Source organism: Chaetodon trifascialis, chromosome 9, assembly GCF_039877785.1.
Source record: "Chaetodon trifascialis isolate fChaTrf1 chromosome 9, fChaTrf1.hap1, whole genome shotgun sequence".
Taxonomy (NCBI): domain Eukaryota; kingdom Metazoa; phylum Chordata; class Actinopteri; order Chaetodontiformes; family Chaetodontidae; genus Chaetodon; species Chaetodon trifascialis.
Window position 1 is genome coordinate 13,695,580 of NC_092064.1, and position 15,805 is coordinate 13,711,384.

At 40.8% G+C, this 15,805-nt stretch overlaps 1 protein-coding gene across 2 annotated transcripts; it reads left to right on the plus strand.

Moving 5' to 3' along the window:
- The first annotated feature begins 248 nt into the window (after positions 1-248).
- On the plus strand, positions 249-15,710 carry LOC139336698 (sodium channel regulatory subunit beta-2-like). Of its 2 annotated transcripts, XR_011602489.1 has the most exons (6): positions 258-554; positions 8,288-8,448; positions 8,533-8,749; positions 9,795-9,987; positions 10,953-11,019; positions 11,516-15,710. XR_011602489.1 is itself a non-coding variant. In XM_070970883.1 (5 exons), the coding sequence occupies exons 1-5, from the start codon at positions 458-460 to the stop codon at positions 11,544-11,546; spliced, it is 699 nt and encodes a 232-aa protein (XP_070826984.1). In that variant the 5' UTR covers positions 249-457; the 3' UTR covers positions 11,547-15,710. The 2 variants fall into 2 exon arrangements, 1 of the variants encoding a protein (XP_070826984.1); XM_070970883.1 differs by lacking the exon at positions 10,953-11,019 and having other exon boundaries at positions 249-554.
- The last annotated feature ends 95 nt before the right edge of the window (positions 15,711-15,805 follow it).

A 15,805-nucleotide genomic window follows, 5' to 3' on the forward strand; every position in this document is an offset into this window, starting at 1 on the left:
CACCAAAGTGGGTTTTAGCTGATTGAGAAACATAGTGAAATTAGATGCACAGCTGGTTACATTTGTTTTTCCTCTCATTTATCCAAGAATGTCACCTACTGTGCATTTCTTTATTTCTCTTTATAGCTTATTTTCTTCACTTAAGTGTATTTATCATTCATTCTAAGTTATTTGTTAATAAACTGTGTGAGGGTTATCTCCTCCATTTTATTCTACTTCCTCTTCCTGCCCTCCTCCACCAACAAACCGTCAACCATGAGATCAACCGTCATAAGGCTACAGCCACTGCCAGCCATGTCCTGCCTCTAAAACAAAAATACTGTTTTTAGCATTTTAACGCACACACCAAGAGCAGACTTGCTGCTCTATTTCATCTTTTGTAAGTCCACAAAATTTTCTAGCAATAAAAGCGTGTTTTTTGTACAAAAAAAATACTAAAAAAAAATAAAAAAGAAGGATGAAGATGTCTTCCCCCGCGCAGGAGAAGAGGAGCTCCGGCGTTCAGCTGCTGAGCGCCGCGCTGCCGCCGCTGCTGCTGCTGCTCCTGCTCTCCGGTAAGACAAAACAGCCAAACCGATCGATGCTTTCATACATTGATACGCGGATCAACAGTTCGATAGGCTGATGGCTTCCACACACTGCTCCATCTTTAGGCCTTTTCCCCTCATATCTGACACTGTGTGTGTGTCTCACAGAGAAAGAGAGAGAGAGAGAGAGAGAGAGGCGGGAGGGGATAATGGGTGTAATGTGAGATAATGTCGGTTAATTGTTATTCCAGCATTTGCCCAGTTTGTTAGATCATTTTCTAGCAGATGGTTGTGGCTTTCCTCGACCGATTTTAGCCCAGCTGGTTTCTGGTCAGTTTTGTGAGGACTCATTCTCCCCTTACGCCTCTATTTAGCCTCTGTTGACAGCGAAATTAGTGCCCTGGTGTATGGCAGCCTTTAAACGGGATTATGATGCACTATATAAAAATAAATATTGGCTTAGCCTGCACGCAAACTGATAGTGTACAGTAAGTCTCTGCGACTCGGTGTTGGTAGCGATGGGTAGAAATAGGCCCATAATGAGGTGTTAACAATGTGCTGTTGATATTTATAGGCCTTGTATTCAGTAGCAGACATATAAACCTGTGTATATGGTGTCATCTTAGTATGAATTTATATGGGTGCATGAAAGAGGGAGCAAATGTGAACACATATGAACCAGACCATGATAATTCAGATTACAAAAAACAAAACAAAAAAAACACTAGATCAAAACACGGTGTGACCCACATCTGATCAAACCCTCAGCATCATTGCTTTTGTGGAGAATGATCAAACAGGCTTAAATACAAAGCCGGTGCTCTCCAGGAGATTTACAAACAAAAGCTGACTTCATCCTGCATTATACAAGCCAGTGTTGTGAGGTGTATCCACTTGTATAAGCCACCCCTTCCTGCTGCTTCCTGTATATTAGATGCCACAGTAAAGCCTCTTCTTCTCTGGGACAAATGCACAAAAATCAAATCTTCCTCTTTTACTCTCTACTAAGCAGAAGTGGTCATAGCACCATCACTGTGTGCTGATTTAAAGGATTAAAATGTAACACTTATGACTATTATATATTGTTGTATGCTTATAGTATCCAAAATGTTTCCTGCAATGCTCATATAAAACAGTACAAAGACAATAAATTGAATGTTTGACCTCATCCACTTCATTGATTTTTGTAAGTATGTGCTTATTCTGAATTTGATGCAAGCAAGTTGGGACAGGAGCAACTAAAGACTGGGGAAGTTGCGGAATGCTCCAAAAACACCTGTTTGGAACATTCCACAGGTAAACAGGTTCCTCTGTAACTGGTGATAGTATCATGATTGCCGTTCACAAGCAAGGAAGGAGAGAGGTTCACCACTTTGTGAACACATGATTGTATGTTACTATATAGGCTCAGGAACATTCATACAACTGTTGTAGGTAAACAAAGTTCATTTGCAAATGGTTGCATTGTGTTTTTATTTATGCTTTACACACCCTCCTAACTTTTTTTTTAATCAGGTTACACGAAAAGTTTTTACTGTTTCCTGGAAAATGTCCTTTTCATCCTGTTTCATCATTTCCCCGTCACTTTAACGCCGTACTGAGCTACATCTTTAATCCGAGTGAGGAAAAACTGAGAGCCAAGAGGACAGTGGAGTTGAGTTTTGACTGCAGATTGTCCTTTTGTCTCCTCGCCTCATCAAACGTTGGAGTTCAATGGTTTGGAAATTACATAGAGGACCAGCGTATTTTTAGATGGTGTCATCACCCTTTGCTTTTTCACTTATGCCAACTCAAAATAGATTTCCATAAGTTGACTGTTGCTGGGGGACATTGTTGCATGAAGTTGCTACTAAGCTGCAATTGCACATTTCCTTCTCTTTTCAGCAGGACGAAGCCTATGCTGAAGGAAAAACTGAAAGATCATTGCATTCCTCCTGAGTGCATACAAGCACTTTATTGTTCAAATGAAAGAATAATGCATAAAATACACCTGACAAGGTGCCCTATCACTTTGAGATACCCCACAGATCAAAAACCAAATATCTAAACCCATCAACCAAAAGTGAGTTGCTGTAAGTGTAAATATATTAATATTTATCCACAGAATCTAAGATGTCTACATGCTGCATGTGCTGAATAACAGATGTAAACAGCGACCCATGAAAACAGCTAATGCTAACTGCTAGTTTATCAGTAATATGGACTTATTAAGGATTCTGAAAGTACTGCAGATTCCCACCAATGTGATTTCTGCCTGGCAGTGTTTTAATTTTACTCTGTAACCCCATAGTTACAGTTTCTGCAGAGAGGCACTAGAGGGCAGCAGCACATTGGAAAGGAAAGGCGTGCACTTAAAGTACACTTCCGTTGACATCAGACAGGCTAAATGCAGCCCTTATGTGGCGTTAGGAAGTACAGAGGAATCAGATCACCACAGAATATAAGAAACATTTTATGACACAGTGTTTGTTGCAATTATTAATGACATCAATGATTTGAATTATGTTTGAGTCAAAGTCTTATTTTATCCTTGAAAAATTGTTTGTTATCTAAGTGACGTTAATCATAGCCTTTATGATTTAAGTAACCTTCTTAAAATACCTTCTCCAGCAGTAGAGCAACTGGCATCATAAGACATCGTGTTTTACAAAAGCAAAATGACATGATTTTGCATTATGACATTATACCAAGTGTTACCAAAGACCTGCTAATGTACCAGATCCTTGGTTGTTGATAAGAGTAGAAAGTTACAGTTAATATATTGTCTTGTTCCTTGTAACAAAGGCACTTAAATTACTTGACAATAAACCTTTAGTTCATCTTCACATTCACACTTTTCACCCACATTTCTGTTTTGAACTGTCACTATTTTTTTCTGTCAAGTCCCGCTGTATAAGAATGTATCCCCTGGTATCTTTGTGAGACAGGCTTCATTATTAAATGATAATTTTTTTTAAAGCGTAGGACAGCTACTGATGTGTTTAACACTAACACCATCCAAAAAAAGAGGTCTTTGTGCAGGTGTATGTCTGTGTATTTGCATGGTGGCTGTATATCTGCTGTCGATTCCACTCAAACCCTGTGAGTGCCTTTTGAAAGTTAAACTCTGCAGTATCTTAAAGCAGCCAGACTTTCTGACTCTAGTATAAGAAGATACAACTGTCAATAATGCATAACAGTAAAAGAGAGGAGGGGAGAGGAGGACAAGAAGTGAAAAGAACCTTTCAACTCTTCCTGGCTGATATTTCCCATGTTGTTTGCTATCTAGCATACTCTTTTACCAGAGTGTAAGAGTGTGGGCTTGTGCCATTATTATGCCAATGACACGGCAGGGAAATAACGCTGGTTAGTACATTCTTGTCCTTGTCTCTGTGTTGTTTTTGTCTCCCATATGTAGTAGTGTTCAGATAATATTACAGTAACATATCACACAAAGAGGCTGCAGTCTCACACAGCACTGTTTTTGTTAATTACTTATAGGGTTCTGAGACTGATTGCAGTCTCACTCTAATGGCATTACATAATCAGAGAAAAGCATGTCCTGCCCACAGGATTCCTGCAAGTCCTCCAGGAATTACTGACGGATGTCATGTTTTTTGTTATGAGCTGTACTGACTGCTGACTCCCCCACCCCCCAAACCCTCTTTTAGCACCTGAGAGTAGAGTGCTGCAGTGTGCAGAATGCAGTGGAACTTCCTCCAAAGCAGGGGGCACCAGAGCTAAGCCAGCAGCACTGAACAGAACTGAATCACAACTAAACAACATCTGACTTCAAACAGTTGGAAGGTAGCATGCTGCAAAGGCTTCACAGGTTTTGTTAAGTAGAACTTTATAGCGAAGCTGCAAAAATAGCTCATGATTCACCTTTACAGCAACGTCCCTCTGGTGCAAGAGGAGAGAAGTATAAAAAGTGGTAACACTCAACCCAAAAACTGTGCAGACCGGGCTGAGCGATGCTGACCGACCACCTACTGCTACCCTCAATTTGCAGCAAGTCATCAAAATATCAAAGGCTCAGTTTTAACTTGTCAATTGTATCACTTGTCTCTCTAAGCAAGTGTTCAGATGCCAAGCAGCAGCAGGAGTGAAAGCTCAGTGTATGTGAAAAATGTCAGCCTCACTGAGAGCACCTTGGAATTTAATTGTTTTTTCACCAGCCACCAATCTGGGATCAGGCATTGATGTTATGCTTTAACTCACTGTGATGCCATCATCATTAAGCCTATGTAGCCCCGGGGACATATAAAGAATTTATAAGTGCTCTCAGTTAAAGTGCCTTGTAGAGGCTTGTGGTGAACTCTGGCTCTAAGGACGTGGCGATCAGAGGCCAGACGCCGAAAACGCATCAGGGTCCAGGCGGCCACTTAAAAGACCCATCCTGGACAACAATCTGAGGGATGCCACACAGTGCTGCTTAGTCCTCTAAAGATAGTTGGCTGCTTTAAAAACAAGACGGCAGGTGCTCGTTTGATAACCCTGAAGTGTGAGCACACTCATGACCAGCATGAAATACGTTAAACCACTCAGGACCAGCAGCTCTTACACAATAAGTCCTGTCAGAACTATCTTCAACACCAAAACAAGTGACTTTTTTAGGGATTGTACAACCCAGGCCGAGAACATGATCGCCATGAAAATAGAGCCTAAAGTCTTTTTTTTTTTTTTTGGAACATCCTCTGAATACTTAGCTGCAGCCCTTTGTGCCCTTAAAGCAGCTTTAAATTACTTTTAGTAAAGACCTTCAAAAGCTGTTGTCTGTGGATTTGTCAAGTTGGTCTTCAGAGCGTTCCCACCCTGAAAGGCTTTTTCCATGCCATCCTACAGATGCCTAATTGGATTGAGAGCTGAAAGTGGGTGGTGGTGATGATGGTTTAGGCTACAACACCAAACAAACAAACCAAAAAAATCAGTTATATTTATCGAAATCCTCCTAGATTATCCAAGGATTGTAGTTTGAGGAGCATGTGGTATCTGTTTGTCTGTACTTTCTCTCTGTGAGGTTGGCAGTCAGGTTTTACCTATTCTCACTGATTCCCCTCTATTAAATGAATAAATGTAGGTATAATACATTTGTGTGTGTCAATATGTACCTGTGCTGCGAATAAGGATAATGTGCATACCTAAGACCTAATGAAAAGGTGGTCACTTGTTGTTGGATAAGAATAGGGAGGACAGAGGAAAGATGGTGCAACAGACCTACGTACGTTTTACCTTCTTCCTCTGCATTGACCTTGTGAGAGTCAGGAACGATGGAGGAAAACTGAGGGAGTAAGAGAGAGAAATGTATGCAGCACTGGAAAGGGAGGATGGGGACGAAGAGAAAAACTGTAATTTTGAAGGTAGTAGAGGGGTCGGACAGAGGAGGTTGTAGGAGAGAGGCGTGAGAGGAGGCAAGAGAGGTGGACAAAGATGGGAGAGGAACGAGGGAGGGGCAGAGAGAGGGAGGAGTCACATGAGGCTGCTTCACTGCAGTATTTCATCTGTTAGCAAGTCTCTGTCTCTCTCCGTGTCTGCATCTGCCTCTCTTTCTCACTATCCACAGGACCGCTGAGTCAGCAGGAGCCTGGATCAAACTGTTCGTCACACTGTATGTCTGCGTATGGGCTGTCGGAGCAAAGGCACATGTGTACGCAGTGCTTAATGCGTGTCAGTAACAGCAGTGTCGGCTCGAATGTGTCGGTGTTAGCTGTGTGTACAGGACAGTATGCAGGGATGACATTGACGTAGCACAGCCAGCATGTTTAGCTCACTGCTGACAATGCACACCTTGTAGGAGGGTGTGTATGCATGAGTCTGTGTGTGCGTGTGTGTGAAGGAGAAAGAGAGCATGAAGCAGGTGCTACGCAGCATCACAAGACACCTGACTGTGGTGACCTGCGTGCATGGAAAATTGTGCGTGTGTGTGTGTAAATTATACATATGGTGTGTGTGTGTGTGTGTGTGTGTGTGTGTGTGTGTGTGTGTGTGTGTGTGTGTGTGTGTGTGTGGTGCAGAGAGGCAGGCCTGTAGAGTGATGCAGCAGCAGTGGGAAGGGAGCCAGAAACACCCGACTGCAGAGAGAGAATGGTGCAGAGTCCCATCACACACACACACACACACACACACACACACTCACAGTGAGAGAGAGGCACAGATTCTGTCTGGGGAGTGTAAGCCCATGCTGAGGCATAACGTTAAAGAGGAGGAGGAAACTTGAGGAAACTAAATGATACTTTAATTTCATTTCAAGTTACATTCTATGCAGTTACATGCTTTTTACTTCCATTGTAGACTGTTTTGTTCTCTTTCAGTGCTCCGAATTTAAGAATACGCCTTCCTGCCTTCCCTCTTGATGACTTAAACAACTGCAGTGGTTGGGATTACTCTGAATACGGTCTGAATACTTGAATACTGCCTTTCCATTGCTACCTATGATAAAGCTTACATGCTGCATTTTAATACTACGAATAATGATTTCAAAGCTGAAATACCTGTGTTTCCACATGGATGTCAGCTTCCTCTGCAGCGATAGATAACTGAAATAATGCTAAACTCTCCACACAAATATTAGTTGTTGTGGAACCTTGTACGGAAGCCTGCTTTTTATTCTCGAGGCAGAGCCATTGCAAAGCCGTTTATGATATGGAGGTTTATGCTGACTGAACAAAAGATGCCACTTTCTGTATTCTGTCTGTGTTTTGAACGGATTTCACTGGAATTGAGAAGTATGTAGCACGCATACTGCTTGATCTCCAATCACTTTGCTGGACTTGCCCACATTTAAATCTGTTCTGCGAGTTGAGGAATTCACATCAAATGACTGCCAGCCTGAAAGACAGATTCAGCACTTACATGAAAACCCACATCCTCATGACATACCGGGAAGTTGGAACTGCTGATGATTTGCACTTTTTGCTCAGTGTTCTATGAAAAGTAAAAATCTGTTTGTTTTGCAGCATGTTTGGTTGAACACGGAGCCCTAACATATCCTAGCCAAGAAAAGTACACTTCATAATGTGCGCGATTACACACACTTTATACAAATTATGTACGTATTACAAAGCTGTACTTACATTACATTTGTACATCATAGTAACACTTACTTTAAACCTAACCAAGGAGTTTTGGCGCCTAAACTATTTCACAACATTAATGACGTGAGTTGAAGGTCTGGTTGACAAAGGTCTGCCTTCTTCACACCAGCCTGTCACTGGCACTGACCAGCGGTGACACATGTTGTTTAATATATGTCGACCTCTTCAGTTGTTCAGGTGTTAGGACATGTTGGAAACTGTACGCTGACATTGTACGTACTGTCCATGCTTTCAGGATGTGTATGTATATAAGTACCTCTATATTCTGTTTTGTTATTTTTTTATTTTATTTTATTCTATTTTAACTTAAATATTTGTGTATGTGTTCTGTGTGTACAGCATGAAGGGGCTATAACTTACATTTCATTTTACAGCCTTGAACCTTGATACCTTGATGACTTTGAGTCAAAAATCAGATGTCTTTCAGCTCATCTCGACAAGCTCAGAAAAGGCTTTCCAACTCACACTGCCTTTAAGATCAGTGACTAGTGACTTTACTGACTTTGGTATTTAGACATGAGATCTCAGTTGAACACTGTTAGCACATAGATATTAACTGAAAAAAATCTTCCCGTACCAAAATTTGAACACTGAATTTCTTTTATTATTTAGATTTCCCTTCCTTATAGATGTCATTTTTGCTGGTGGCGCTAGCGCTATTAACACTGGTGTTGTTTTTATCCACAGGTTGTTCAAGCATGGATGTGTCCGTGGCCAGTTACATTAATGCACTCAATGGAACAACCGTCAAAATCCAATGCATATTTACCTCCTGCTATAAGATGAATACTGCCAAGTTTGCCATGAACTGGACCTACCAAGAATCACGTAACGACACAGAAGAGATGGTAAATTATTCGTCTTTATGCAACTCGGGTGGTTACATCTTAAAACTCAAAACCAGTATGAACTCTCGCTCTCTCTCTCCATAGTTCATGACGTACTCTAAGAAAAAAGGAATGGTGCCTCTGCGTTCTGACCGGTTTGGAGACAGGGTCATGTTTGCTGGGAACCTGGATAAGAACGACCTGTCATTCACCCTATCAGATGTGCAGCTGGAGGATGAGGGGGTTTACAACTGCTATGTGAGAAACCCCCCAGACCGCATCCAGGGCCGTGGGATCATACAGCTCAAAGTTGTTACCAAACGTAAGATACTAACCCCAGTTTCTGAAGCTAGATAAAGATGATTATCTATAAATCGGAACATTCGCCTCCAAGATACACTCCCTGATTTTGTTCTAGCTCATATTACGGTCCCTCAGGAAATACATTTTTAAGAGTGCTACTATAAAAAACTTGTGTCACAAATATTTAGAGCTGCAACAGCATGAAAATAGACTGTTTTGATCCCATTCCCCATTTCACAAGCTCTGAATGAACCATGCATTAAAACAAATACTGACTTCGTTCTGCTACTGGTCTACATCAGGCATGTACGCCACTTGCCTCAGATTGAGCGGCCATTTTCTTCTGTCAAGAGAGAGGCAGAACCAGCTTCACTGCAAGCTGATAGCAGTTGTGGCTCATGAATAATTTTCATAGTAGCGCCAAAATATGGCTAAAAACACTCCCATTTGCAGGTTTGCACAGATTGCTGTTTACACAGGTCCACGTCACTGTGCAAGCTGATACAAGCTGCAAATGGATGACATGTAATGCCACATTGTGTCCAAATATATGTTTTAAATACTGGAGCAAGAATCCAGAATCTAGACCTATTAAAGACCTCTAAATGTGACTGTAGTGTGTCTGTTGGAAAGTGACCATCCTTTGCTTGTGTTTTGCAGTGGTTTGAGCTCTCTCTGCCAGTGTATTTAAAGGATAAACGCCATGCAATAGTCACATATAACATACTGTGTATGTAACTGTGTGTGTGTGTTTCCTAGAGCGTGAGAACATACTGGTGATGAGTCAGCTTGTTACTTATTAATGACCAACAAGAGGCTGGACTTGGTCTCTCACCATCTCTTTTGCGCGCACACACACACACACACACACACACACACACACACACACACACACACACACACACACACACACACACACACACACACACACACACACACTTACATGTGAGACAGGCTAACTCAGCAGCACTTTCTTTCCACTCTGTTTAATCAGCCCAGTGGAGCTTTTAGCCAGCATTGCACTTGTCTCCATCCTTTGTCTACTAACCCTCTCCTCTCCTCAGTTCCCCCTCCAAGGGATTCAACCATTGCAGTTGCGATCGGGGCATCAGTGGGTGGAGCGTTAGCTCTGCTGATCCTTTCCATGGTAGTAGTGAAATGTCTTCGGCGACACCGGAAACAGGAACTGATTTCAGAGGAGAAGATGGAGGAGGAGGGAAAGCTGGAGGCTGAAGGTGTTGCAGAGGAGGGAACCAAGTAAGAAATATCACTTTAACATGAATCCTCAAGCTCCATGCTAGGTTTGCAGGTTCAGTTCTACTGGCACAAGCTACTTAGAAACAACATGACATTTTAGTGATGGCAGCTGCCACTCCCCTCCAGCATATACTGATTTTTACTGCCATATTCCACTGCTGATAATGATATGCCATCACTCATTAAGCGTTCCTTGTCAAATCAGTAGCATTTTGCACATTTAACACAGAAGTTACGTACTGTAACATGCTGGCCACCAACTACAGTGACAGTTTGCCTACAAGGCATGGTTATCTTCCAGTATGTTATGACATATCCTATGAGTTTTACACAGTACCTGCTGCTGGACAGTGTCACCTGTCAGTGGAACAGCTGTGTACCAAAATTTAACAGCGGCATGCTGTGTGGCAGTCAAAAATGCTGTGTAAGTGCTTCCTGACAGTAGAAAGAGTGATCATCATCATCACCATCATGCCAACTGTCATAAGCAGCACACAACTAGGAGTCGACGTGTATACCACTGCCCATTTTTGTGGACCTCAATTAAACTTAACATTCTTCAGTTTTTAAAACTACATTTAAAACTTCATTTCCCAGACCACAAGTCATGGGGTTTTATTTCATATCTTTCTTCAGTATGGACTTATCAATGGTACGTATCTCCAAGTGTCAAGACAAATAAAGATCTATCCTTGTTCCCAAAATCACTGGGATGTAGTGTAATAAAAACACAGTCTTACTGTGCAGATTCACAGTATAGGTTTTATCTACCTAAGCCCTGGTGTATACAACAGTTTTTGTCCAAGTTGCTGCACAAAAAAAAAAAAAAAACAGATATAAATGCAGACATAACTGTGTCTTTGGCTTAAGCAGTCCATAACTCCTTCTGACCTGTGATTGGATTACCAAGCTCAAACCTCCTCCCTCTACTCACTGAAAGGGCATCTCTTCTCCAATATTTATAGACAACCATAGCTGGGTCATCTGATTGAACCCGCGGCCTGTGGAGCCCTTACCCCAACACCTCCTCTGGTAAATACCGGCTCGTGTCACCCTGTCTGGACTGTTGTTGTTGTCTGTCATGAACTCCATGTCTGCTGTAGAGCTTAACTTGACTTTGACAGTATGGAGACGAATAGAAAATACTAGTAAAATAAATTCAGTAAAAGATCCATCCAAAACAAACCAAACATGCACAACACTGTTTCCTTTGCACATTACATGCTACAATAAGAAATTCATTTGGCCACAGAAATTGCAATGCTGTGGCAAACCTGTACTTAATCATCAACAGTCTAACTTGGATATGCCCTCTCCATGAAAAGAGGACTGCAGTTGTGCTGTGCCCTGAAAAGTGGTAAAAATAAATATGTACACAATATGTGTGTGCAAGTGTGTGTTATGCCCCAGATCTCTCCACCTGCTGGCTTTATCTCTAGAGAGGCTTATTTGCAAACATGGGAATCTACCAAGCATATTACTAGTTTAGGTGAAATCATGCTTTCTCTCTTTCTCTCTTTTCTTTCAGACATGTGCACCCCCTTCCTGAAGATCTATAGTAACCAATCATCCACTGATACTTCCATCCCTTCTGCATGTGTGCGCGTGTGTGCGTGCATGCCAGTGCACGCAAGTGTGCTTCTTTGTGTGTGCGGGTGTACTGAATGTATCTATGTGTGCGTGCGTATTTCTATATGTCTGCGTGTGATCTGTCTTTTTTTCCTTGTAATAAACCAGGGAACACTTTTCTGCAACTTACCCACTAAACACACATGACATTATCCATAGCTACAAGCCAATATCGGTGGCATTAGCAGTCTAGCCCATGATAAGGAATGGTATTTTCATAGCAAACTATATGACAGGCTAGGGCTGGGCGGTATGACCTAATATTTATAGCTGCAGTGGTGCATTATACAGTGGTACAATTTTATTGACAGTATAGTTTGAAATTGGAATGGTAACAGGATCATAGCATGTTCTTGCCTGAAGTTATAATCTATTATTAATTGCCGATTAACAACTTTAGCACTGGTTGTGGAGGCAGCGCCTGGACGTTAAAAGCTCACTGCACTGCAGAGCAGAAGGTTGTGTGTATATTTTTTGTATGATGGTTGTTTGCTCCACCTTCTCGCAGTCCCACGTCGGGATTTTGTCTGACATGTGAAATGTTTCATACATACTGTGAATCCAGCTTTGTCCAATATTGCCTTAAAGCCATGTCTCTCACCTGCCTGTACAGGCACCATGTCTTAACATAGATGCGCAGTTAGTTCATATTCTTCCACTGCTGGCTTTTCTTACTAATAGTCAGTGACTCAGCCAAATGATGTCTGTACGCCTTGTGATGTCTACTTGTGTCAGAGCCGGAGAGCTTCTCAAACATTCCTCAACCTGTGGAGGTTTTTTCTTTTCTTTCTTTTTTTTTTAGACCTTTTTCACAGCACACATTTTGACTTGTCACAGTAGCGAAGATAGAACAATGGCTGTTCAATTCAAGTGTCCCACTAAATCCTGACAATAGCTCTGTCCAAAATACTCGATACTTGAATACCCGATTTACTATGTAGTGCATTACATTTACCCTCTGCCTTTTCTTTTTTGGTTGGAAAATATAAGCACTACTTTCTACTAACAATCCCACAATACATTATGAACATAGACACAAAATGATGGTGATTAATGAGAATAACCGCACAATAAGTCTTTTATTTTGGGAGAAGTAAATGAACGAACAAGGAGGCAATTTCAGACACACTGGCTCAGTGTGACTGTGAGCCAGTATGAACAACACCAGGACCCTGAAACTGAAGCAGCTAAATGAAATTTAGCCATCATTTATTGCATTATTTACCGTTGTTGCTTCTCCTACTGTTGTAAAAAGGCAACATGTTTTCCAGTAATCTCTTTATCTTTTGGTCCTGTCTCTGTCCTTCATCTGTTATCATTTCCTCATTCGCTTTTTGTTAGCATGCAGAAGTGCTGTCTGTGTGTGTGTGTGTGTGTGTGTGTGCGTGCGTGCGTGTGTGTAAAAGGGACGTGGGAGGCTCATATTTGTTTTGATCCGTCAATGACAATGCCTGAATGGACAGCTACACTGATTAATGTGCAGTAACTTGCAGTGATGCTTTTGGAGGACCTATGGGACTTTGCAGTTCAAGTAAGTTCTGTACTAATACAAATACAAATGTTTATATTTTTACAGTGTGTCATTATTGGTTATACCGTCCACCCCTATGACCAAAACTTCTGCATCCTGGCCTTAAGGACTGGCATGTTGGTGTGCCTGAATGCAGGGGTTCTAGTAGCAGGTACAGATTTCAGTTCGGTGTCTTTTACTGTATTTTTAAGATTAAAATTAGTCTTAGTATTAGACCAGACAAAACATAGAATATTTGTGACTGCAGTACATTGTACATTTTCACATATTGCATAGGAACATTTGTCAGTGACAGTGTTGACCTTTCCTCTCAGAATTCAGATAAAGCTAGTACTGGATGAGGAGCCTGTCAGGTCAAGTGAACTGACTACATGACAGCATTTTTGTCAAAAACATATTAAAGTTTAAAATGAAAATTGCACCCACAATCACATGATTCAGGTTGATGCCAATCATTTTGAATGTTTATGATGGCCAAACTTAAGACTACACACAGACACAGTTACATATTAACCCAAACCATGACCCATATCACACACAGAGAGATGAGTCTCATTTACAGACAGCAGTACAGGAAATAATACCAAATGATCCAAATGAAATATATATTTATGACTAACAGAGAAGAGCATTCTGACAAACGTTTGGTTGGTTAGTGTCTTACTACGAACTGTCATTATCCACCAAAACAGGTAGAATTTGTTATTGTTGAGACTGAAGCATGTACAGTGTACTATACTGCCATGAAAGCATGTCGAACAGTGCATATCAAACAGAAAAAATATTCTAAAAAAGTGAGAAACTTTTGTTGTATTCCGTTAAATTTCCCAGAAAACCACAGCAGCGTGAGTCAGTCGAAGCATGTTTAAGCTTTCAGTCTATGTAGCATTCAGGTTGCACCATTTATGAAGTATACTAATGCCTGGATTTTATTTTGATTTTTTTGATACATGTGTATGTATTTAGCTTGAATATGTACTTCATAGTGTCAGAGGTGTTTGGTTGCACTTTGACGAGTTTCATCTGCCTCCTGTAAAATATCCAGAAACAATTAAGCATTCAGTATTTCATATCATGAAAGAAAACCAAGACTTCTAATCTATTGTTTTGTTTAGTTTTTATTCAAACTGGTTTTATAGAGATTTTAAAAGAAACCCTTTGAGCCATTGCACCTCAGTAACTAAAACACTTTTTAGTGTGTATATCAGTTCTAAAAGCTCTGTCTCCAAAATAATGTCTTTACCTCAACAGCGGTGTTGTTTAAAACTGTACATATTGTTTTGCACATTAGCACATTTGTGCCAATTCTAATATAATCACAGTGGAGAGCATGTGAATATAGTGGAAATGAGGAAAACATATAAAGCTCACTTTATTAAGATGGTATATTGGAGGCTCCTGTATAAGAAACATGGCATGGTGATTGTATGGTTAAATGGGAAAATTTGTTGGCACTCTATTTGTTTGATTGAAGCACCCTAAATGTTAAACAAAAATATTCTCTTAATGAGATACCTGATCGCTATTTAATGTTGAATTTACACGGCACAGCATGTGAGCTTTGTTGATCTTCTCCTGTAATGTCTCAAGATGGCTAGCTGTGGATAGTGCCTGTGTTTCGGCCTATCACTTCTTTGAATTGTTTATGTTTTTGTGACTTGTGTTTACAGATGCTGTATTGTGAGATTCCCTGAAATATCAAAAGCACATCTTTGACAATACAGTAATATAATATTCCTGATTGTAAGTTGCTGTGCTAATCAATAAAGCTAATATGGTCATTTAAAGGACCAGTGTGTAGGATTCCCCTCACCTCACCAATGCCCTTACATGCGTAAGGCTCTCTAGAGCCAGTGTTTGGTTTGTCCACTCTGGGCTACTGTAGAAACGTGTGGTGCAACATGGTGGATTTCATGGAAGAGGACTCCTCCCTCTGTAGATATAAAGGGCTCATTTCAAGGTAACAAAAACTCAATTCTTATTTTCAGGTGATTAATGAAAGCATAATTGTATCTGTCGCTAGATCCCCCTTAATCCTACACACTGGAGCTTTAACGTGAATAATACTTTGAAAAACAACAATAAAACGGCAATTTATCGATATATTAGACAAAACGTTAGTAATCGCACCATTGCTTGGTTGGGAGAACCCTGATTCTGTCACATTTTGTGGGACACTGTTGTCTGTGTGTGGTCATGCATGTTGTAAGTGGCAGGGTTTGTATGGTTGACCCATAACGTGATGACAGGCTGACATTTTACTGCAGTTTTTACCCAAAAGGTTTGTCGGCATTATGAAGTCACATGCATCACTGTATAGTGTATATACTGTATTTCTCAATCAGAAACAATTAAGCAACCATTAATACTGTTTCATGTACTAGACAGTTTTATCATTGTGCATCACTGTTTCCCACCTTTGGCTATGAGTTTGCCCTGAATAGTTGCTCTTGTATCACTTTAAATGTTAGTGAACACCAAACTAATGCTTGCACTATGCTGCTTCTGAACAAGTAGCTGTCATTACATTATGTATTTTAAATAAAGATGATTTAGGAAAAGACAGTTTTTTTGTACTTTTCTTTTTATCCATCTGTCCATTATCTATGCCTACTCATCCAGTTCAAGGTTGCCTGAGGCTATCCCAGCTCACACTGG